The following is a 24392-nucleotide window of genomic DNA, read 5'->3' as shown; positions in this document are numbered from 1 at the left end:
TCCATTGATACGATGAATCCCAGATATTCAATCTGATGCTTGAAGAATGCATACTTTTTCATTTTAGCATACAGCTTATGTGACCTCATTGTCTCAAGGACAATCCGAAGTTGGGGTTCATGATCTTCTTCTGCTCACATACATACATTTTCATACCTACATTGCAAAGAATAAAAACCAACACAAGAAAAAATTTGAAAACACGCTTCCATTTCTCTCTCTTTCAACACTTCCTAACCTACATTGCAAAGCAACACAAAGCAACACAAAGATCAAAGAGAAACCAACACTTTCAAACCTACATTGCAAAGCAAAACAAAGATTGTAAAGAAACCAAAACAGGGCATACCGTCGTGCTCTCTTCTTCTTCCACAACCTCTTCGTGCGCGAGACACTCCTCTCCTCGCGTGCGGCTCGCGGCTTGCTTCCTTGCTCACCTCCCTCTCTTGCTCACCTCCCTTTCTCTTTCTCTCCGCCTTCACGCCCTCATTTGAAAGAAACGTTCGGGTTTCCGCGAAATGTTACTGCTGTAAGTCGTCGCTATTAGTGTCGCTATCTGTGTCGCTAAAAACATCGCTATTTGCGTCACTATTTAGTGACACAAATAGCGACGTTTCTAGCGACGCTAATACCGACGCAAAAAAAAAGAGTCGCTACTTAGCATCGCTATATATGTGTACCCTTGTAGTGACTGTTACATTTAGTTTGGGGAGAACAACGTTATATTACATTTATCTATAGGAATTGTATAATAGTATGGTTTCGGGTCATGGATCTTCAAGAATCGGTAAGTCATTGGAAGTTCAGGGTATCCTTTCCTTTGGAACCCATTCTTCTCTTGGTGCCCCAACACTTTAATCCTGTCGACAGGGATCACATGGGTTACTTCCTCATATACATATGAGTTCATCTCAACCCTTCGACCTCGAATATGTAAAGTTGAGCTTACATGAGCTTCCACAAAAATGAACAGCTTCACGACTTTCAAGTCTTCCAACCATTTGATCCTCTTTAGGTTGGTTTTTAGATAAGCAAACCGGTGGGCAGCTATATAGTAGATTCCTGATGCACCCGTCCATCTTCGTTTCATGTACAAAGGCGATGGATTATAGATTCGCTCTAGGATGTTCATCATCTCAACCCTTTGTCAGTAAGGCGGGGAATGCATCACGGTCATAAACATTAATCGAAATACCAAGAACCCATTCCATGCTTCATAGTTCTGCAAGACAGCATTGGAAGTAAGGAAATATTCAGACAGCAGCATTTGCTTTACTTTATCTTATTAAGATTTTATAAAAATAAATTCTTCGTTGGTTCGCTCTGATACCAACTATAACGTATCCATTTGTATCTTCAGGACATGTCTTAGCAGTCCATCGGAAAGGATGTCTAGAAAGCTCCACTCCGCACTCCCATGGAATGTTATGGGGTTTGCAATCTAGGGCTTTCCACTTAGCCACATAGCAGAAGTATTCCAGCCATTCCTGTTACAACTATATATATCATCTCTCACTTGACTTGGGTCTCACCTATATATACTAACTCTACATCAATATGAATCATTCTTTGGGAGTATGTCTTGTGTATCTCTCTCGTACTCTCTCTCTCTCTCAACATGGTATCAGAGCTATGGATGCGTAGCAACAACAAGGAAGATAAGTTGTTTCATTATTTATACTTGATTGAATTCTTTGCACAAGTGATGATTTGATACATAAACTTGTTCAAATTAGAAGTATTAGTTAATTTTGTCTCGCCGTGCTCTCGAATCCTGTCAAAACCGCTTGTCAATCGGAGTTCTGGATCAAAAGTTATGACAGTTGAGGATTCAAGACAGCAATTCTGCTCGAATCTGAGATTCTTTATTTAAAACTATAATTCTAATTACAGTTCGTTAATCCCCAATTACAGTATGTTAATTGCTCATCTTCATTGATGATGTTGATTACGACAAGCAAACATCTTGCTATTTTTAGCGATGTTTGATTATCGTTCACGTTCTTTGCTCGACCGAAATAGTACTTTTCTTATATGCATCATCTCGTCTTGCACGTTACGCCTCTCTATTTCGGGATTTCTTTTTAGTCTCTCAATACTTTTCGTCGTTCTTACGTGCATATTCCTATTTTGATTGTCATACATCTCAACTACGCTCGTCTTGATCATGGTTTGCAGATTCTGCAATCTTATCTTATTTGTTTTCTCTCGACATACAGGCATGGCCAATTGCGTAATTGTTAATGGATGTCCGTCTGGCCAACGTTCGGTTCCCTTCTTCCAAGGACAAGGCTTTCCTGGGTGGAAAGCAAAGATGATGCTAATTCTTGAAGGTGACAAATTATTTGATATTGTTTTGGGCGACCTGTCTTGCCCAGTTCAACCTATTGATGTGATGAATAACAATTCTGTGATTACTGATGGTCCATTATTTGAAAAATGGAAAATTGATCATACTGATTGGATTCATCATGACAAAGCGGCTCGTCATTATATATTGTCTGCACTTCCTGACTCACTTATGTTGAATGTCTTTCATCTGGAAACCTCTCATGCTATTTGGGAGTATCTTATCTCAACGTTTGAGAAGAAATCAGTCACCGAAATTTTATATCTCCAAACTTGTTTGAAGAATCTTCAATATAAGGTTGGTACTTCTATGCACTCTCATATCAAGGCTTTTAAAGACATTATCAATCAGCTTGGTGCTGCCGGCGCTCCTGTTGCTAAAAATTAGATTATTACTCAACTTCTTCATACCATCAAAGATCCTTTATATGATAATATCATCACTATTTTGTCTAACAAGGATGATATCCACTTTGACAAAGCATGTATATCTCTTATTGAATATTCTCAATGTCATGAGCATCATTTGGAAAAATCTGATGCTGTTTTGGTCACTCGCGAACAAGGGGATTTTGATGTTGCTTTTGTTGCTCGCAAGCGTCCCACTTCACGTTTTCAGTAGGGTGGATGCCCTAATCAAGGTAGTAAATCTTCTCGTCTTGCTTATCCTAACAAACATTGTTCTTATTGTGATAAGAAAGGCCATGTGGCTTCTGATTGCTGGGCACATCAATATGATGAGGAGCATGGAGTTACTACAAAGCAACCTCACTCGTCCAAAAATTTTCCTCCTTATGATTATTGTGCACATACATATCATCCATCTCGTCATTGTTATAAGCGCAGATATGATGAAGAACATTCTCGAGCTTATATTGTTCAACAAACTTCAGCTGATGATGATCATACTCATCAGGAGCTCAATTTCATCCATCATGATATCTCTCTAGAAAAGGTACTTCATGTTCATGATGGTTCTCTATTCATCGTTGATTCAGGTGCCACTGGAAACATGACATACCAGTCGCAGTGGCTTCACAATTATCATTCTCTTCCTATTAAGAAGTTTGTTTACCTTGCAGATGATACGACTTGTCAAGTCAAAGGAGTGGGTGATTTATATATGGGGACTGTTTCATCCACTAGAATATTAAGAGGAGTTCTTCATGTTCTAGATTTGCAAAGAAATCTTCTTTCTGTTGCTCGTCTAGTTGATCTTGGTTTGTTTGTTGGCTTTGATCATAATCAATGTCGTATAGAGAAAGATGGGCATACTATAGCAGTGGCTCCTCGACCTGGTAATCTATTTGAGCTATCATTGAACGATACAGTTGCAAATGTTGTTACTGCCCCTGGAGATGCAGATTGCAAATTATGGCATCAACGATTTGCACACTCCGATTTTGCCAAAATTCTTGATCTTCATCGTCATGGTCTTGTGCAAGGTATGGATCTTAAATCTCATCCACGTATGGGAATATGTGAGTACTGTGCACTTGGAAAACACCATCGTTCGCCTTTCCACACTTCTACTTCATCACATTCCTATGCTCTCTTGGATTTGGTTCATACCGATATTTGCGGTCCTTTTCCTGCCTCAAAGTCTCAATATCGATATTTTATAACTTTCATTGATGATTTCTCATGGTACACACATGTCTATCTTCTTCGACATAAGTCTGAGGCTTTATCTATATTTAAACAATACAAGATAAGTGTGGAGCTTCAAACTGGATTTTCTATAAAGACGCTTCATAGTGACAATGGCGGTGAATATGTATCCAATTTATTTGATGACTCTTGTAAGGATCAAGGTATTCATCATGAGTTTACAGTTCCTTATTCTCCTAAGCAAAATGGTGTTGTTGAGCGCAAAAATTGCACTATTCTTAATGCTATACGTTGCATGCTTATACACTCTGGTTTGTCTCGAAAGTTTTGGACTGAAGCACTTCTAACAGCCGTTTTTATTCAAAATCATCTTCCAATTACTGCACCTGCTCGTAAAATTCCTATAACAATCTGGACAGGGAAGACACCTTCAGTATCTCACTTTCTCACATTTGGCTGCATTGCTTATATTCATGTGCCCAAGGACACTCGACATAAGTTGGATCCTCCAGGTTTGAAGGTTATTTTTCTTGGTTATTCAGATCATTCCAAAGGTTACAAATTTTATGATCCTTCTACTCAAAAGGTTATCATTAGTCGTGATGCTATATTTGATGAGAAGATTATGGGTGGCACATGGACGTCAGATGTTTCAGATGATACACAGTCTTTGCTTAGTGCATTTCGTTACTTGCTTTGTGATTCTACTAATTCTAATGATCATAAACCTCCTTCACCTCCAACGAAGATTGATGAAAATTTGGAGATCTATGTCGATCTTCCTATTGAGATAGAGCATGGATTCTATTCTATTGAATATGATGTCTTTGATGATGCTATGTCTGTCCAAGAGGATCCAATATCGTATATGGAAGCTATCAATTCGTCTCAAAGGGATCAATGGCAAGAAGCTATGCAAGCTGAGTACAATTCTTTAATCTCCAAAGGTACATGGATTCTTACTGAACTCCCCCCAAATCGTGTTCCTATCAAATGTAAATGGGTTTATAAAACCAAGACCAAAGCTGATGGCTCGTTTGATAAGTTCAAATCACGACTTGTTGCAAAAGGTTACTCACAGATTGCAGGAGTATATTATCAAGAAACATTTTCTCCCGTTGTGCGCTCCACAACTGTTCGTATGATTTTGGCTTTTGCAACACTATTTGATCTAGAAATTCACCAAATGGATGTTAAAACGGCTTTTCTCAATGGAGATCTTGACGAAGAAATCTATATGGAGCAACCTGAAGGTTTTATGATCGCAGGAAAGGAGCATCTTGTATGCTAGCTTCATCGTGCATTATATGGATTGAAGCAAGCCTCTCGTGCTTGGTATATTAAGATAGATTAGTTCCTCACATCTAAAGGTTTTGTTGCATGTTTTGCTGACCCAAATCTTTACATCAAAAGGGAGGATAAATATTTTATTATTCTTGCTCTATATGTTGATGATACTATTCTTGTGTCAAATAATATTGCTTTCTTGGATGCTATGAAGAAGCTTTTATCGACTGCATTTGAAATGGTGGATCTTGGTGAGATACATTCTTGTTTGGGTATTCAAGTTCAACGACACCGACAACAAGGCATTCTTCTTCTTCGCCAGACAAAGTTTATTAATGATATTGTTAAGAAGTTTGGGTTGACAAATGCACACTTTGCCAACACTCCCATTCTTTCAAGCTCTACCAAGGGTTCATCTACAACATGCAATGAAGAATCAGCCATTCATCAAACTTTTGCTAATCTTGTTGGTTGTCTTCAATTTATTGGTTTAAACACAAGACCAGATATTTTATTTGCAGCTAATTTTTTGGGACAGTATCTTTCTTTCCCTTCCACTATTCATTGGAGTGCTGCAAAACGTATTCTTAAGTACCTCAAGGGTACTAAGGAATTTGGTCTTATTTATCGTTGTCGAGAGGATTCTTCTTTATCTTCTTCAACTTCTCTTGATCTTATTGGATATACAGATGCTGATTGGGCAAGTTCACACTTATCCATGCAATCTACAAGTGGGAATTGTTTCTTTGTAAATGAATGTTTGGTTTCTTGGTCCAGCAAGAAACAACGATGTGTTGCGGTTTCTACAACTGAGGCCGAATATGTTGCTGCATCATTAGCAGCTCGCGAGCTAGTTTGGCTTCGACAACTACTTGCAAATTTGGGGCATCCTTCATCATCTAGTACACCTCTTCGATGTGATAACCAAAGTGCTATTAGTCTTACCAAAGACTATATACAACATAGTAAATCAAAGCATATTGCTATTCATTATCATTATGTTCGACATGAAGTCAAGAAAGGTTCCATTATGGTGGAGCATTGTCCCAGTGATCAAATGGTTGTAGACATCTTCACAAAAGCTCTTAGTGAAGCTCGCTTTAGCTCATTAAGACATGCACTTGGTATTGTTCCAAGTTCTTGTCTCACTGATTGAGGCATGTATCATTGTATTCAAGAAAACTTTATAGTAAATCATTTTTGTATCGTAGGTATGTGTAGGGGCTCGGGTTTTTCCCTTGTTCTCCCCAAGGGTTTTTTCACTCGCAGCCAGAGACCTTTGTTTGAGTGGGGATGTTACAACTATATATATCATCTCTCACTTGACTTGGGTCTCACCTATATATACTAACTCTACATCAATATGAATCATTCTTTGGGAGCATGTCTTGTGTATCTCTCTCGTACTCTCTCTCTCTCTCTCAACAATTCCCACTTAGGATCGACTTGAATTAGGGTTTTCCTTATTGGTCATTTCCTAATGACAACTAGCGTCGGACCCAAGTGAACTACTTTACGCAGAAACGCCAGGTCCGAAGCGGATTCACGCTGCACTTGGTTCAAGGAGAATGGGAAACGAGAAGGATGCAAAGCTCAACCTCTTTGCCATAAGGCATAGTTCCATTCTGTTCCCCTAAAAGAGTGTAAATCGGGATCAATCATAACTCTAGGTCAACACTTTTGTTGTTCGTGTTCTTTGACGATCTTCCTACTATTCATCGTGATTTGAGAAAGTTCCCGGCCAACCAGGACCACCCATCCGTAGGAGGGACCTATGGCCCATCCTTAGCACTTTTCTCGGGTTGTTCTAGTTATTTAATTACCTAATACATTAGTTGGACATGTATCAATCAGCTTCTTTATTTAGCCCATTAGGCACTGATTCTTTCACATAATCATATCACTTGACATAGAAAAACAATGTCAATGTCAAACAAGTTCCTTATTAACAGGTTATCATATTTATCTTTGAAATACAAAAATTCCAGCCCGTAGGCTTATCCACAATCCGCCCGAAGGCTATCTAGCAATCCACAGGGATTACCAATCCAAGTTTCCGTCCATAGACTAGTATGTGGGCCTCGAGATTCAATCCCGAGTCACGTTAGCCTCTTGTGCAGGGCGCGGAAGGCGAGGGATTTATGGCCAGAGCTCCCCCTGGCACCCAAGCGTCCTCTTGCTCCAAGTAGCGCTCAATGGACAGACCTCTCGCGGCGGGTTCGGTCCACTTTCCCGGCGCGGTTTAACAACCCCCTTGGTTAGGGTCAAGCAGGCAGTCGAGGGTAACTGAAGCTACCTCTCCCTTCAAGCCTTCAATTGCTAAACCTAGGTGGTGGTGTCTGCTTGAGAAGAAACTTCTTCTCTTGGAGTTCCTTGTATGTTTAATCAATTCACACTAGTTGGCGATTTTGATTACCACACAAGCTGAATGTTAGATTTGATTTTCCAAGAGTTACAGTACTTACTCTCTCTTAGTCAACTTTAGAAAATAAGATCATCTTTATTTATCAAAAGAAGAAATACAATGGAGATCAGTCATGAACTTCGTGTAATGGTACATTTACAAAGTAAGGGGGTTTCTTATCTATCTCTAAGGCTCTATAACATTAGGTTAAAGGAGGGTATCCTCTGATAGAGTATCCATTTCAGACATATCTCCCGTAGACTACTAAATGGTTAGGAGATATAATTTGGATGACTTGTTCATACACTCAACGATGTAGGGTCATTTTCTCCCCATTAATTGTCATAGTATCATTAACCCTCTGCCCTTCAAATAAGAAACAAACTAGTTTTAGTTCTTCAAGCCACGGAATTCTCTTGAGATCGGGTCTTGAGGTTCCTTGTATGATCAAGGTTGATTGTGAAGAAGTTGCGAGCTATTCTCCATGGCATTCCTCTAAACCAACCCCGTTGTTGGATTTAGGTGTAGTGAGGGTCTGCCATATTCTCAAGAATTGTCATTATGGATTCTCGAAACTCAATGTTCAAGGATTGGCAAGCAGTATTGTACGTAAGTTTGAATGCCATAAATTGATTATAAGTTTGTTCAAAATCTTGAAATACCATAGTACATTCATCAAAAGAAAAAGAGAGATATTTTTATTATCATAAGAAAGTAAAAGTGTTAAGTAATGTATCGCCATAACTTCTTTATTATAAAACAAGGTGGTTTCGCCTTCATCTCTAGGAATCGATAAGATTTTGGGAGATTGGGATACTTTGGAAGCTCATAAATTTTTGACTTTACACACTCGGTAAGGGTGATCCTATTATATCGGGAGAAATAAACTTTGTATATTGATAATACACCCATTTATTACTCATTACAAAATTTCCATATATATATTTTACCTTATCATTTGGAAGATTATCGTACTTATAAAGTCCTATCACCATCGTCCCTAGGTTCGGCTCCCCATGGGAAACCTAGGACTTAGTTGAACATGGGAATCTCAATAGCATGACCGAATGGGAGAAATATCAACTCCATGCATATTATGGTACCCCATGAAACAACATCTTTTCTTCATACAACTAAATGAAGGCCGAAACATTTTGACCCTTAAATAGCTTCAATTCCTGTCCCACTGCCTATAATGCATTCACAACTAAGGAATCAATTATTTCTGCTTCCTAGCGAGTTTGCATCTGCTGTTGTAACAACAATTGTTGTTGTTGTTGCTGCAACAAAACAATCATTTGTTATAAAGCATCACCACCACTTAAACCTATAGAATTCCCCCACTTTTACAAATTTGTTACTGACTTTCACGTCAGGTTTATCATGTTAGAGCATTTGGGGTCGAAATTCTACCATCACGGGGGTTAGAGACAATAGGGTGAAGGGAGATTCGAGAAGAGGAGTAGAGAGAAGAGAAGGGGTTTAAAGGGATAGAAGATGTACAAGAATACTCATAGAGGTGAAGATTGACAATTTATTTCTGCATCTTGAGAAGATAAATCTCTTGTAGACCAAAAATATGCATAAAACAATAGCTTCCTCTTTGTTGCTTAGATTGCCAATCTGATGCTTTCATGTCATCCTATTCTAGAATTTGTCTACATATTTTGGATATTTACAAGAAATAATATCTAAAATATTAAAAAAAGGCTAAACTTGTCTAAAAATCTAGTATTTTTGAACCATCCACACTACGAACATTGATACTAATGACTAATATAGCATTAACTCTCTAGATCAATAAGAAAGCCGAATGACAATGCACTCTAGAGTTTTTCACACTATGTCCATGTAGCACCATGACAACATGATGATGTACGATTGGTGTTACGAAAGCCTTGCATGGACTACAGCATCCATGCGTGTCAATGATTGTGTGCTATTTTGAGGAGACTACAGGACTATGGAGACATGTCTAAAGTGCAGTGCTCAGAGTTATCGATAGGACTTGCAAGGGAAAATCATCCCTTAGAAGGTTCTTAGAAACTTTTACTCATACCATGTATACGTCACATGTTTTGTACGTTGGACATGGCAAGCTTGACAATGTGGCATATGGGCAGAATAGATCCACATATAGAGTCCAACGAATATCAACAGATTCATGTGTATGGAGCCACATTAACTCCATGTTTCCAAGCTTTATACGAGAGCCAATGAATTTTCAACTTGGTCTTGCTATGATAGCTTGAATCCATTTGATCTCTGCTCAACTTCTCACAGTGTGTGGCATGTGGTCCTTGTTAACTACAACATCTTGCCATGGCTTTCTATGAAGAAAGGAAACCTCATCCTTAGCTTGCTCATTCCTGGGTGCTACAAAGTCAAGAACATGGACGTCTATCTCTTTCCATTAGTTGATAAGCTCAAGATTTTGTGGCAGGAGGGGGTTACTATGGAAGACATGAACAAGTATGATGGTTGATGGTCTATTAATATACGAGCCACTCTTATATGGACCATGCATGACTTTTCGAGATTCGAGAAGTGCTTAGATAAGTGGGCTTCCATTCTTGTTGGTGATATCTAACATAGCTTGTTTAAGTTTGTGTTGACTAGATAGGAGTATTGTGATAAGTCTACTTACCTTAGGTTGTCATTCGTGTCAATTGTGTGGGCCATAATTAGACTCTTGAAGGTCACGGACCATGAAGAAGATGGTATATCAAGGATACATTACTTTCTTGCTGGAGGGTCATAAACTAAGGGAAGGTTCTCTTCGAGGACCTCCAGCACAAATGAATGCCCAAAGTCGGTCTGAGTTGAAAATGGTCCACAAGGAGTCACATCTAAGCTGAATGCAATGGTTCTCAATTTTCTACAAGTTGTCATATTGGACCCACTTATAGATCAACCATTTGTTAGATCCCATGCATATTTTCAAGAATGTGGGCAGCTTATTATGGGACCATATCATAGGAAAGAGAGACACTCTAGGGATACGAATGGATTTGAAGGAGGTAGGTAAGATGGAGGCGCAATGGCCATAGTCATTGGCCATAGTCAAGCACTGATGGTTGCTTGCAACTACCTTGCACTCCTTGGATCTTGTCCACTAAAGAAGAGTGCACTGTCAAGAAAATTACTAGGTTTATCTACACCTCGATGGGTATGATGCATTCCTACATTTTTTCTAAAGATGGTGTGCTAATCGGGGCTAAAATTCTATGATTGGAATAAGATATGTTATGTTTGTCTTGACTTGATTGCAAGTAGCCCCAATATTTCATTATTTATTGTCTACTAGATGTTCGTAATGCTTCTCCATTTCTCACTATTTTGTACTACCGATCATGATTGGGGGGTGCCTCACTCTAGAAATATATAAGGCAATTTATAGCTTATCAAATTTAGTGCAATGGATCTCATAGAAGGAGAGCAAGACATCCTCTATCGAATCTGCAAGGTGGAGGAAGCGGTGGTGACAGTCTGTCTCTTTGAGAAGTACCTACCCACGAGCATGCTCACGATATAAACTCACTGCTGGGTATACCTCCTAGATAAAGTGGAGATCATAGGATGGATGTTGCCATGGAAAAGAAAGTGAATCATTTTTGTATGTTGCATCATGCATCCATGGAGAAGTGGCTCACTAGGTAGGAGTAGGCCAGAAAAGACCAGGAAGAAGTACAATTAGAATTTCGACACAACATATGCCATCGAACGATTCAATATCCTGAGGGTATGGAGAAGATATCATAGTTTATGTCTATGTGGTGATTAAATGGAGCTTTGATCACAGATTTTCTCGAAGTGGTAGAGTTCTCTACTAGAAGTGGAAATTCTCGAGGGAATGTAGTCTGAAGGTGACTACATGTTTTATTTGCTCTCGTATCTAGATTTTATACACAACAACTAATCTAATTGTTTCAATGTACAATACAAATTCTATATTGTGGCATGGTCACATGGATGATATTCCCATATTGAGCACATCGACAAAATGTGCTCCACAACTGATTGTTGTGTCATGGCAAAGTTTGAGCAAGAGAGCTCATGGCAAGCCACATCTCTAAATATCGTAGTAGATGAGATGGAGTATTTTGAAAACTTGGAAAATGTTATCTCAATGGATTCCCATAGCTTCTCCATGATCATATTTGATATATAGTGATTTAAAGTGGTATTGGAAGAAGCTTGGGCAACCATTCTTCTCAGTGAGACCCATCTAGATTTTTGGAAATAGATTTTGGGAAAAGATGAATGGATCTACGCAACATGTTTGTCTTGTCGGGTCATTATGAACAGGTGCATGATCTATTTTTTTAATTTTTCTATGACACAAAACAATCACAAATGTTGATTCACTCTTATAGGTGATATTGAACAAGTAATCTCCTATCCAAATCTGCGACAAAATCAATGGTGGTATATTGTACCATCAACTTCTTGGAATGTGCGAGTGTATGATGAAAGCAATGTTCCCGTGTAGACAAGAAGACTATGTAGGTTGAGGTGTCAATATTGTGGAGGGCGGAGGGTGAAGAGGGCTTCAAGTGTGCAGAGGAGACATGCACAGGTAATGTAGATGAAGAGACAAGAGGCCATGAATTTTTAAAAAATAAAGTGGACCCCTCTTTCTGTGGTGACCTATGTATAGTCCTTGCAGTATATGTCGAGCTTTGTGAGGAGATTGACATGAGGCTATAGGCCGAGTCATATTTGCATCCGCTTGCTCAATTCATTGATGATTCACTTTTAAGGATACTTTAGTGTATGCATTTTAATTAGTATCATTTTTTTCAGAGTTATATTGTCGTGCTTTACCCAAATCCTTATATTGATTATGCTAACATCATTTTTTGTTTGTGCAGGTTACTTTGACGATATTTAGAGAGCAAGATGAGTCAAGGGATGACTGATGAGGAGTTGTAGGAGGAGATATTCACACATATGTCTCCAGATCGGATGGCCTGGACTTAGAGATATGGCGAATTAAGAGATGTCATGGACATCATTAGGCTATTCTGTGAGGTCTACTTTAGTACGGTTCGATGCTTTGATTTCTAGTAGACGAAGTCAACACTCTAGACTAGCCCTGGATAGAGAGAGTGGGTTTGGGAGGTGTTGCAAAGATGTGGATGCTATGAGCCATAGTGGTCAGTTTTAGAGAGGGTTGCTATTCCTCACTCTCATACCAGTGCCAAAGAGGGTGGCTCAAGCGGGTGTTGCGGGAAGCACTAATGCAATGTCTCCATCTCATTGATCTGGTGGATACTTGTCACCTCCATGATTTTTCACAAACATCATATTAGGGAATATGGAAATTTCCCATAAGTTTGGGATATGTGGTCAAATTTTTGAATTTGTCATAAATTGAACACTATAGCTCCAAATTGAGCGCTCTATAGCTCAATAGATTTCATTTTTCAAGTGTTTTCCAATGATAGGTCACATCATATGGTTTTGAAAAACTTATGGGCATGTTATCCGTGTGCCACATTTTTAGTATTTAAAAAATGGGAATTGGGAGATTCCCAAATTCACTAATATTGTGTTCACACCTGTAAGGACATCTACTTTTGTGACTCCAAGTTTCGCTCAATCGTCCATAGGTGGCATCCCTATGGGTGCTACTCCGAGAGATACTACCCTCGTAGGTACGTATTTGGAAAACTTTGTAAGTTTTCTTTTGGTTCTCGTTTTCTAATTTGGAATATCACTTGTACTAATAGTCTTGTTTTAACAATGCTATTTTATTTTCTTTGTAGCACTTCATCACAAATTATAATCCCACAGGTTTGGAGACTCCATATACAGAGAGACATGGTCTCATTGCACTTATCAATAGATTGTATAACACAATATTAGTGAGTTTGGGAATCTCCCAATTCCCATTTTTTGAATACTAAAAAGGTGGCATCTGGATAACATGCCCATAAGCTTCTCAAAACTATATGATGTGACCTATCATTGGAAAGCACTTGAAAAATGGAATCTATTGAGCTATAGAGTGCTCAATTTGGAGTTATAATGTTCAAGTTATGACAAATCCAAATATTTGACCACATGTCCCAAACTTATGGGAAATTCCCATATTGCCTAATATGGTGTTGTATGTGCACAGTGGCTCACTAAGTCAATCTTCTTTTTTGTATGTAGTCACTAGTTTTTTTTAATGATGTATTATGTATGGTGGAATAATGTATAGTTGTTCATTTTGTAGAGTCCATTCGACGCTTCTTTATGTTGGGATGAGCTTTCAAATAGCAAGGATTTGTAGCACATGATTGGATTTGTGGAGTGCACAACATCTTCATTTTTGGTTGTCTGATCTGTGCAGGCCTCTTCCATGTAGCATTCCTTAAATATACTTATAATCTTTTGTATAAAATTATACTTTGCGATATTTACAAATAGATTTTCATCTTTGTTTTGGCTCTCCTCTCCATGGTTCCATGTAATTTCATGGGATATCATCACCAATCTTGTACTAATTTAATGAGTTATCAGTCTTGTGATTTTAACTAGTTTTGTGTCCATCTTGATGATGATTGAGTATCCAATATGCAATTACTTTTGCAAAATATTATATAGCACATGGTGCTACCCTGCCACCAAATTTTTTTCCTCTGTAATCGTCGCTACTTGTGTTGCTAATTTATTGCATGCATTGCTATTTGTGTCACAAAGTGTCACTATTTGTGTCACAAAAGTGATGCAAATAGCAACTCTATTTGCGACAAATTTGTAGAGATACCTATACCGACGCTTTTAGTGATGATAGGGCAAATTTTTTTAATGAACATTTGCATTGCTTTGAACATCGGTATGTGGCCTGTATCTTGTAGTGAAAGTTTTATTTATTAGTAGTAGCACAAAAAATATTAACAATTTTGAAAACCTACAGTGGATGATATTTAATGATTGGAAGATTTCGAGCTTAGTAATGCTTTGGAGAATAAAGAGAGGTTGCTATTGCTTTATTTTTGACATTTTATTAAACCACTAGAGATATCAAGGTAGGTGCAATTTTTGTGCTCAATAATCTAAACTTGTGTGTATACAGACGGATATTTTGTTCAACAATCCCAAGCTCATGCCTAGAACAAGCTATTATTCACTTGATTTCAGATTTCATTTAACAATAATATGATGAAAGAATGTATATTTTTCATTCGGCCTAGAAATATTAAAAACTCTCTTTTGTTAGCTCTTTCACTTTTCTTAATAGCCATATTGTTATCTTCTACATTGATTGACCCATTTGCTTAGTGATAGTATAAAACCTATAAAATCTATCAAATGGAGTTTGACCATTAGTTGCTAAACAAATTTATATTTTTAACAAACCTCCCTTGATATTGACTAGACCTCTCTTATGAGTGTTATGGTCGATATTAAGCAAACTAGCCTTGTGAATGATTGGACTATATTAATCCCAATGAATAGTCCTAAAAAACAATTATTAACTTTTGCAGAAAAAGTTATTTCCATTTAATCTAGAAGCATGCTTTTTTTGGGGGGGTAAGAGACACAAATTGAATTGTCCAACTCCCCTGTAAATATTAGATGAAAGAGTGGGCAATAACTAGTCAAATTTTTCATGTGTAGATAGGATACATGACAACCACTACCGTTTTTCATGTGTGTAGATAGGGTACATGACAAGTGGAATGAACAACACTCCTTGATCCAGTGTGAACCCTTCTCCATAGTGACTCTATTGAAGAAAGTGTTGAAGTGGGCAAGTCCTTAGAGCACACCATGTGAAGATAGGTGCTAGAGTGCTTCAACCGAGTGTGGGCACCTAGGCCATGACCTTCAAGACTAATTAACTCTATGCTTTTACGTGATAATTGGGAATTGGGTCAATTGGAAATTGAGCCTGAAATATTTCTATATGGCTCTTCCCATGGCATGAGGCAAAGATGGTTATTCGGACAAAAAGACATGGTGGAGCATTATAACTGCATGTGGCCATGTCGAAGGAGTGCGATATGGACGTTTTTAATCAGACAAAAGGTAGGCCAAGACGGGGGTGCGCACGGAGTGGGAGGCACTGGACCAGACGAGGGACGCCGACAAGGTGGTGACGGAGCCAAGGCCGGGGGCTCTCACGGACACTTGGAACGACTGCTGCTGGCCGGCAGACGTGAAGGTGAGCTGGGAGGTGGACAGTTGGACGTCCATGCCAGGTGGCGCCTGCAGAGTGGCCGCGAAGGTGGTAGAGGTGGCATTGGATGGCGTGGCCACGTAGGTGACCGTGCGCGTGGTGGTGTACCAGGAGTTCTTGAGGTCGATGGGGTAGGCGGCGACGACGGCGGGGTAGTTGAGGCTGGCGGGAGCATCGCTACCGTCCGATGCCGGGCAGCGGACGCTGTCGACGCCCGTGATCACCGCCAGCTGGCTGGAGTTGTACCCGTGCGTGCAGAGATACAATGCATAGTCTAGCCACCCCGCGTCGTACACCAGCCCTGGGTCGATCGCAGCCGTCGGATTGATCTGTCCCGCCCCATACCCGAACTCCATGTCCTCATTGTGGTGCAGGCTGGGATCGAATGGTTTTGCTGTGCCGATAAAACAAAACGACAGCGAATTTATCAAACGGTTACAGTTCATTTCAATCCTTAAATAAATATACCTTTCCCTCAACCTTAGACTGAAAGAAATTACAAATAAAAGAGCACACTCGCTTAATCAGCTTGCTCATGGGGTCATGCACAGTTGTTAATATGTGACTCTAGTAGAGGATGCACATCATGACCATGTACATGGTATATATATCACCAAAACAAACAACAACAACAAACATGTCTTTCCAATAATTTAATAAAACTTTCCCTCCTCTAAGACTATAAGATGATACCCATACAATGATATTTAATTCTTTATAGTTCTAGTTATTTACCTTCATGTCGTCATGTAGTGGTTGACTTACAAACTTTCTTCACTTTTGATTGTGTGAGATCAATAGATTGTAATTTTGAAACTTCTTCTTAGGTTCACAACATGCGATTGTTGTTCTATTTAAGCATCCATGTGCCCTTGAAAATTATTAGCATGTTAACTGAAAAACCTTATGTGGATTTTTTCTACATGAGATTAGGTTTTCATTTTGATTTAGAGAGAACTTTTCTTATGAAATCTGTTGTAAAGATCAAAACCTGTGGTCATAAGTGCTGACTTAACAGCTGCCGGACTCCATTCTGGGTGAAAAGACTTCACGTATGCTGCCGCTCCAGCAGCATGTGGTGTTGCCATGGATGTACCAGAAATAATGTTAAACATGGAGAAGCGATTGTCCAAATCTAAATTATCTGTAATAGTATCCTTCAAGGACCATGCTGCTAAGATGTCCACTCCAGGTGCAGCTATATCAGGCTACAAAAAGTTTTGAACAATTGGTTTCATGTTATCTTATAAAGATATGTGCAAATCAATATTTCAACTTGTTTTCTTTTTATATAAGTTATAGACTAAACACCTAATGGTAGTGCATTTGGGGTATCCCTTTTTGCTTATTTTTAGAGCTATCAAGATGTAGCATACTTCGAACTATATTAGTGTTGGATTACTACATCATAGTTGAAAACCATTTCGTGACTTCACCACTTATTCAAATCACCATACCTTCATAATGTCAGGCGAGATGATATTAGGACCCCTTGATGAAAAATATGCTGTAGTTGGGGCTGACACATTAAAGGAGGCCTCACAAGGTAAAATCTTGGCGGTGGGATTCCTACAGACATATAATATATGACATGATGAGGTCATATTAGGATGTAAGGGCTTTCTAAGTACAATAAATCAACTATTATAGAAAACTCAAACAAATAGCTTTAGGTCAATTGTAGGAAATTGGCAATTCATCCATACCACCACATGCACTTCTAGTGACATGCCCTCATTTTTCTTTCAAGTGTGGGTTTCCAATATGCCACTTAAGGCTTAATCAAACATGATAAGAAATTTTGAATGCACCCAAGACGGAAAATGTAATGGTTCTTGTCTACTAATTCTTTACCATTAGGATGCTTTCCAAAATCTCATCATTTTTAAAAAATACATGAGTAAAATCTATGAGTCACCCATGTTATAGAGTATCCTTACCTGGTCTCATTTATATAACTTGCAACAAGTGCTCCCTCTGATGTACCAACAATACTTGTTGGCACCAAAAGAGTGAATGCCACAGAAGGGTCCTCAATTGAATAGATGAGACCTACACCTTTTGCTTTTCGCACACTTTCATCGACATTTCCATTACCTCCTTCCTCACAATAAACTATTTTTCCCTTCACCTTATGAGGGTCCAATACTCCAACGTCACAAAAGCTATTGGATGAAAAGACAAAGTAGTTTTAGAAATCATTAGTTAAACATTGCTTACATTCAATTCACATGACAATGTGAGATGTTTAACTCCAATGTTTACCTAAGGTCATAAGTGGAATTTTCAAAGTCCCCATTTGCTCCGGATATCAAGGGGAACCATTTATCCTCTGTGTATGTATTGAGACATGTGCCCTACAAAAATAGTTGAAGATTAGAGTAGGAATGCATACAAAAGCTCTCAAGAAAGCTTGATTTTCAAGTTATGAAATATTGTATGAAAATATTAGGTGCTAAAGAAACTGGTCTCTTGAAAAGGTTAATTAGCTACAATTGTAGTACATGCTTTATTCCCATGTTTTTAGATGTGTAAATAAATGCATCTGTACAAAGTTGCTATTCGGTGCATCACTAATGATTTAGGGCATATATGATGCACTCTAGGAGTATCACCTAGTCACGTATATTGTTTTACCCAAGTAAGATAAGCATGCGGTATTGAACGAGGCTTATGTGATCAAGATATTGTAAGGATTGTTTTGGTGGATTATGGAGCAATAGATTGCTTCTAGTTCATAGGTAAGGAGGAATTTATGGAAACTTCTTGGATTTCCCAACGGAAGTTAGCAAGTTTAATTTACATCTAATTTTTATGTATCACTCTCCAAATGTTTTACTGAAAAATTAGTAGTGACAACAATAAAGACATCACGAGGCCTTTGTTTCTTTTTGCTTGATTAGTGATGTGAACCTAAATGAGTTTGTAGAATGTGTTGAGAATATGATATAAGGCTAATGATAGTGATCTACATTGATTTGAATATGTCGACGATAGGATTATTGCGTTAAGCTGAATTAGTTGGAACGTGTTGGAAATATGATATCGAAGGTGAGGTATAGTGACTAAACTCGTGCATGCATGATGAGTGTGGAAGATAATGCAAGTGAGGCATGAAAGGAAAGGTTAAACGGACCGTGATGGTGCGGTTGTTGCCGAGGAGGACGGGGGCGAAGAAGCTGCGGTCGATGGAGGAGGCAGCGACGGTGAGGATCCAGGGGGCAATGTTGACGGCAGGGAAGCTGGGGTGGGCATTGCCGGCGGCGCAAGAGACTAGGACGCCCTGCTGGGTGGCGTGGAAGGCGGCGATGGCGATGGTGTCGACGGAGTAGTCGTGCGGGATGAGGCCGCCGATGGAGAGGGAGAGCAGGTGGACGCCGTCATGTAGGGCCTCGTCGAAGGCCGACAGGATATCGGCGTCATTACAGAAGCCCCCCAGCCAGCACACCTTGTAGATGGCCACCCTCGCCCCAGGCACCCCCCCTCGCGCGTTCCCCTCCGCTAGCCCATACAGGCTCGCCCCCGTCGCCACCGCCCCCGCCGCCGTCGAGCTCGTGTGGCTTCCATGGCCGTCCGTGTCCCTTGCCGACTTTACTTCCGTGTCGCCTAAAACCAGCCCCGCCGCCTCTATCCCTTTGTAGAAATACTTTGCTCCTATCACTTTCCTGCACAGCCATAAATTACACAAACAAGTCTTCAAACACTTGCCCATATGGGAAAAAGGGGTGGCTCTCCCTCTCGTTTTGCCTCTATAGTGTTTACTATCCTATGATATTGCCATAATTCACAATGGACATTGTAGTGGTGATTTTTCTAGAACCTCTTGTGATCTTTGTAGGGTCGATGTGCTCATATAAGGTCATTTTAGATGCCCATCAAAATGCACATAATGGGCAATCCATTTTCTCTCCTCATTACGTCAACAACAAAGGGGCAGCTAATAGAGTGACAAATGAGCATTTTATTGTATTAAAAATTCATAGAGCTGTACAGACATTTACATTGTTTTAGCGTTGGACTGATATTAAACTTGTATAGCATACATAACAATCTATGATAATATGCTAGCTTCAAATGGCCTTAAAGTGTGTAGCTGTTCTGCTAAATTGTTAGTAAATTAGGATGTGCTGCCTTTTGCCTTTTGGGGGGTGTCATCTTATTGCCTCCTTTACCTAAAGAAAGGTGGATCTTTTCATCGAGGCTTTGTGCTTAGTAGAATATTCATTGTCAAAAACTATTTTGTTTATAAATTCATTCAACAAGAGCATATTATAATAAATGGGAGTCAAATTGCATAATGTCCTCAAAGTAAATTTTGTTGAGGTCTACCCCTATATAACTATAGATGTTATTACCACATTCATGGCCTTCATTTTTTGGAACTCACTTGTTACAATTTGCTGGGGTGAATTGAACTCCTGCCACACATTCCCCTTTCCAACTTCTTGGGATGGGTCCAAAATGAGTGTCATTGAACATTGGATTTTCAGGCCATACCCCTACACAAAACTCATTATGATCACTAATACTTGTGTAGGTCTACTTTGAATGTTTCTTTATCTTCTAATCAAATGCTCATAAGTAGATATTCCTTCTATGATGCGTAGTAATGACGTATTCTAATAAACTCATAAGAGAGGTCACCTGAGTCAATAATGCCCACAATAACATTACTCTCCCCGGTTGCATTTCTTGGACTTGTAGATGTGAGGCCCACAAAGTCCCATGATCTTGTAGTTAAGAGATGCTTAATTTTGCTTTCAAAAACAGAAATAACACCTTTTGTCTCTATATGGAGAAAAAATGAAAAACATTAGCATGTCTAAAGCACTCATACAAGGTAAAAAATTTATATAGTTGCATTAAAAGGTTATATGATTAAGTTTGAGATATTAAAATCCCAAATGTCTAATACATTTGAAAGATGATGAGTGACAATGCTTGTAAATGATTTATTTTGCATGTTTTGAAGGATAATTTGATCGTTATTGTACATAATAGCTCATACGTTTATTCAATAAAAAGATTCTTGTGATCTATGTTCTAAGATTGTTAAGAATATTGAAAGTTCTCAATGAAACAAATAAGTAGTTAATCACCTCTCAAGGTTTTGACTTCCTTTAGAGAAAGGATTGCAGCAAATCCATTGAAGCTTTTGGTGTAACTAACCACGTGGGATGCACGAGCGACATCTTCCCTGCAAGGATTAAATCAATCCTTAGTAAAGTTCAGCTCACACCTTCAACATCATAGCTAGGTGCTTTGGATGCAAATATAGTCCTAGAAAACCTTTCGTTATGAGGAAAACCCTTTGAAAAGTTCACCCTAAACCTAGAGATTGATATGTCCTATACTGGATGTGCATATGCTTCCTAAAAGGATTTGGCAAGTCTATGAACTTTAAAAAGTTGAGGCAAAATTGGTGCTCTTATATAAGGTGCAATGGCATGTGCTAGTATGTTATAACAAGAATATGCATTTCAAGGCAAGAAGTTGTAGTGATTTTCCATTGGAGAAGCCCCATGTAGAATTATTAACATTAAGAGCTTCTGGGAAAAGGAGGCCACTCCACACGTAGGCTGTTGCAATGGAGTACGAGGATCATCAGCATGGAGGGGAATTATTCTTGATGTTCCTCTACAACAAACTAGGTATGTGTTAGCTCCCTTGCACAATCTCGTGATGTGTCCCAAGTTTCTGAAGTCTAAAGAACGGAGAGAGATGTATATAAACGTAATTTAGGACATGAAGGTTCATGTACAGAAGAATGTCTAAAACTTCCTGTCCGTGAGTTGTCCATGCATGCGTGATACTCTCATGTTGGTCTTAGATGGGCTAGCTACCTCGGCTCTGGCCTTAGAAAATGGGCTCGTCTGGACAGATGAGAGCAATTGGATGTGCTAGTTACCTCGGCTTGACAGAGGAGAGCAATTTGATGTGCGACTCTCTAATCTCAGCTTCGCTCGTATACCCTCGAGGCACACCTCCCAGGTACACGATATGGAGCTGAATTAAGAAAGAAACAAGACATTTCAATCCAATTACACAGTATTATGAGATCAGCCCATCTCCCCGGCTTCAATGATCAATTTGCTACTTCATGTTGCATATAAAGTGAACCTTGTTCATGTCTTTTATATCGCCAGTTTCTGGTAGTCCGGCAGTCTGCGGGAATACGAAGCTGGCCGACGCTATCAAGTGGTGTAATCGCAGCATCATCGCAAGTCCAATCAGAACTGAGACACTGAGATTACCCATCGTAATGGATGCGCTAGAAGGGGTTCCACCCACGTACTGCTTTATATGATCATCAGGTTTAGCTACTTGTAATGATTGTGGAGGGCGACGATCACCAGGACCCTCTGCCGGCATCCATTATCAATATACGTTTGCACATCCATCACAAGTATGTAGACAACCAATGCCGGCATCCATTGTCATATGCTTAACTCGAAAAAAAACATACTTACGCGACACTTGAATGCGTTAAAAACCATATATATTAAGAAAACAGCTAATTGGCTTAGGCAGAAAGGAGTGACAGCCGAGCTGAAGCTCCCGTAACTTGAGACTTTTACCAGTTGCTCCCTTCCTTAGAGCTGTTTGTCTTCTTTCGTTATCTCATATGCAGCTTTTTCTCTCCCTTTGCCAATTTCTTCCTGTATCTCGTTGGTCACACAAGTCTGTTGTTAAAGGTCTTCACTACCTTTATCCTTATTCTCAATACGATCTACACCAACTCTCTTTAGAGGTATGTTCTCAGTCTCTCTACTTAAATCAATTGAAGGTTTTGGAGATGCTTGTGGAGCAAGTTCACATGTGTGTTCAATCTCCCCCACCTCTTCTTCATTAATTCTAGCATCACTATCATGGCACCCCATTTCTCCACTAGGTGGCACTTGTTGTTCTATTTGAGGGGTATTGCCTCTCTCCTCTCTTTTGTTGTCTTTTTCTGTGAGGCACAATAAGACTCTATTAGCTATTACTTGGAGGAATTATACATTACATTGAGATCTCACTTGCTAGTGCTAATAGTAGAATATGGTTGTGAGGCTCGACAAACCCAAGCTTGAGCATCATAGACATGCACTAGGTTTAAAGAGGTTGGGGTTTTTTAGCTCTAGATAGCTAAAGTGTATGGGTGAAGTTCAAAAGAACTAAATCTGAAGCGTTCAAATTCAAGTTTGAGCATTTTGTAAGCGTTTGGTTAAGAAGGGTTATGACTCACTATGGATTCCCACATGGATTAGCCTAGTATTAGCTATTAGGATGTATGGAACAACAAGAATTCAATTAACGTAACAAGAACCAAAATGAAAGTGAGCAAGCCAACTTAGCATTCAATCTACTATAGACTTAATTTATTAGCTAGACTTTAAAGAAGATACATGATGATATTATCTAGTAAGCTTGTTTTGATAAGATCTTCTTCTACATCCTAGGATGAGAGGGAACTTTGCAACCTTTCTCACTCTTGGAAAGCATATTTGACCCTTGTATTCCCAAAAATTTCAACATTCCTAGCAACCTTGATACTCCTAGCATCCACAAGTTCTATAGTAACCATAGCTCCACCTTTCCTAGAATTTGTACAGTCCCTAGAAGCTCTAGTATGGTTGCTACTATCTTGAGATTCATTCTCTACATTCTCATTATCCACATCATCTCTAGTATCTTCAGCATCTCCAATTTCTCTCTTATCATGCATGTCACCTTCATTATCACCTACATCATACTTAACCTCATCCTCTCTACTTGGCTATTCATCAATCTCAAGATTGTCAAGATCTTCTTTTTTTGCCTCATCTAGCTTTACTTTGGGCTTTGTAAGAGCTCCACTTGCACCACACCACTCTTGCAAGAAAGGGTTGCTATCTACAAGGGTAGAGCATTTTGATTTTAAAGCCATGGCTTCAAAATCATCTTTGCAAAGAGCAATACACGTCATTTCTTTCGTAAGCTTTGCTCCAACACAACCCCACTATAATATATCTCAAGAATGTAGTTGTGTTTTGGAAAAAATCCTATAATGAGGCCATCAATAAGGCTTATATATCCTAAGTATTGATTTTGACTCTAAAAGCCTGAAATAGACACTTCTGTGTCACCACTTTATTAATGGTCTCAAATTTCTCAATCTTTCTTACAAAAAAAACCATAAGTGCAATCTCAACCTTCTGTGTCACCACTTTATCAGTGATCTCAAATTTCTCAATCTTTCCTACAAAAAAAACCATAGGTGCAATCTCAATTGTTCCAACTATCTATGCATCACCTTTTTGTCTGTGTATCACACCAAATTTATAATGCACCTTTGTTGATTGTCTAATAGCTCCTTAAAGGAAATGCTAATCACTTTTTATAAATCCCTTTTGCAATGTGTGCTCTATGGTCACCACAAAGGCCTATAGATTTGAAAAGTACAAATCACTTCCAATTATAGATCAGTATAACAACGGTTAGCATTCATCCTTGTAGGGTTTCAAGTTGAACATCTCATGTTATTCACTATAAAATGGTATGATAAACATGCATCTATGGTTTTTATGATCAATTGTTAGTGCA

General features: G+C 39.0%; 1 protein-coding gene across 1 annotated transcript; it reads right to left on the bottom strand.

The window, feature by feature from the left end:
* Positions 1-15564: 15564 nt before the first annotated feature.
* On the bottom strand, positions 15565-22199 carry LOC148017982 (subtilisin-like protease SBT4.14). The gene is made up of 11 exons (XM_087661534.1): positions 21948-22199; positions 21736-21833; positions 20927-21024; positions 20472-20615; positions 20215-20326; positions 18964-19492; positions 18093-18184; positions 17768-17992; positions 17285-17396; positions 16819-17035; positions 15565-16221 (listed from the first exon to the last, which is right to left on the bottom strand). Exons 1-11 carry the CDS (start codon positions 22197-22199, stop codon positions 15662-15664), a joined length of 2439 nt encoding a protein of 812 aa, XP_087517660.1. The 3' UTR covers positions 15565-15661.
* Positions 22200-24392: the final 2193 nt, after the last annotated feature.

The sequence above is a fragment of the Lygodium microphyllum genome, chromosome 21, assembly GCF_053477565.2.
Source record: "Lygodium microphyllum isolate KBCC chromosome 21, Lygodium_microphyllum_v1.1.10, whole genome shotgun sequence".
Lineage (NCBI taxonomy): Eukaryota > Viridiplantae > Streptophyta > Polypodiopsida > Schizaeales > Lygodiaceae > Lygodium > Lygodium microphyllum.
Note: the sequence above shows the minus strand (reverse complement) of the source record. Positions and strands in the feature narration are given on the sequence as shown.

Excerpts from the sequence above, each read along its gene's own strand:
- LOC148017982 (XM_087661534.1), bottom strand. The coding sequence starts at position 22,199 with ATGCCGGCAGAGGGTCCTGGTGATCGTCGCCCTCCACAATCATTACAA. Across the intron at positions 21,834-21,947 it reads ATATAAAAGACATGAACAAG|CTCCATATCGTGTACCTGGG; the intron begins GTTCACTTTATA and ends TTCTTAATTCAG. Across the intron at positions 20,616-20,926 it reads GGAAGTCAAAACCTTGAGAG|AGACAAAAGGTGTTATTTCT; the intron begins GTGATTAACTAC and ends TTCTCCATATAG.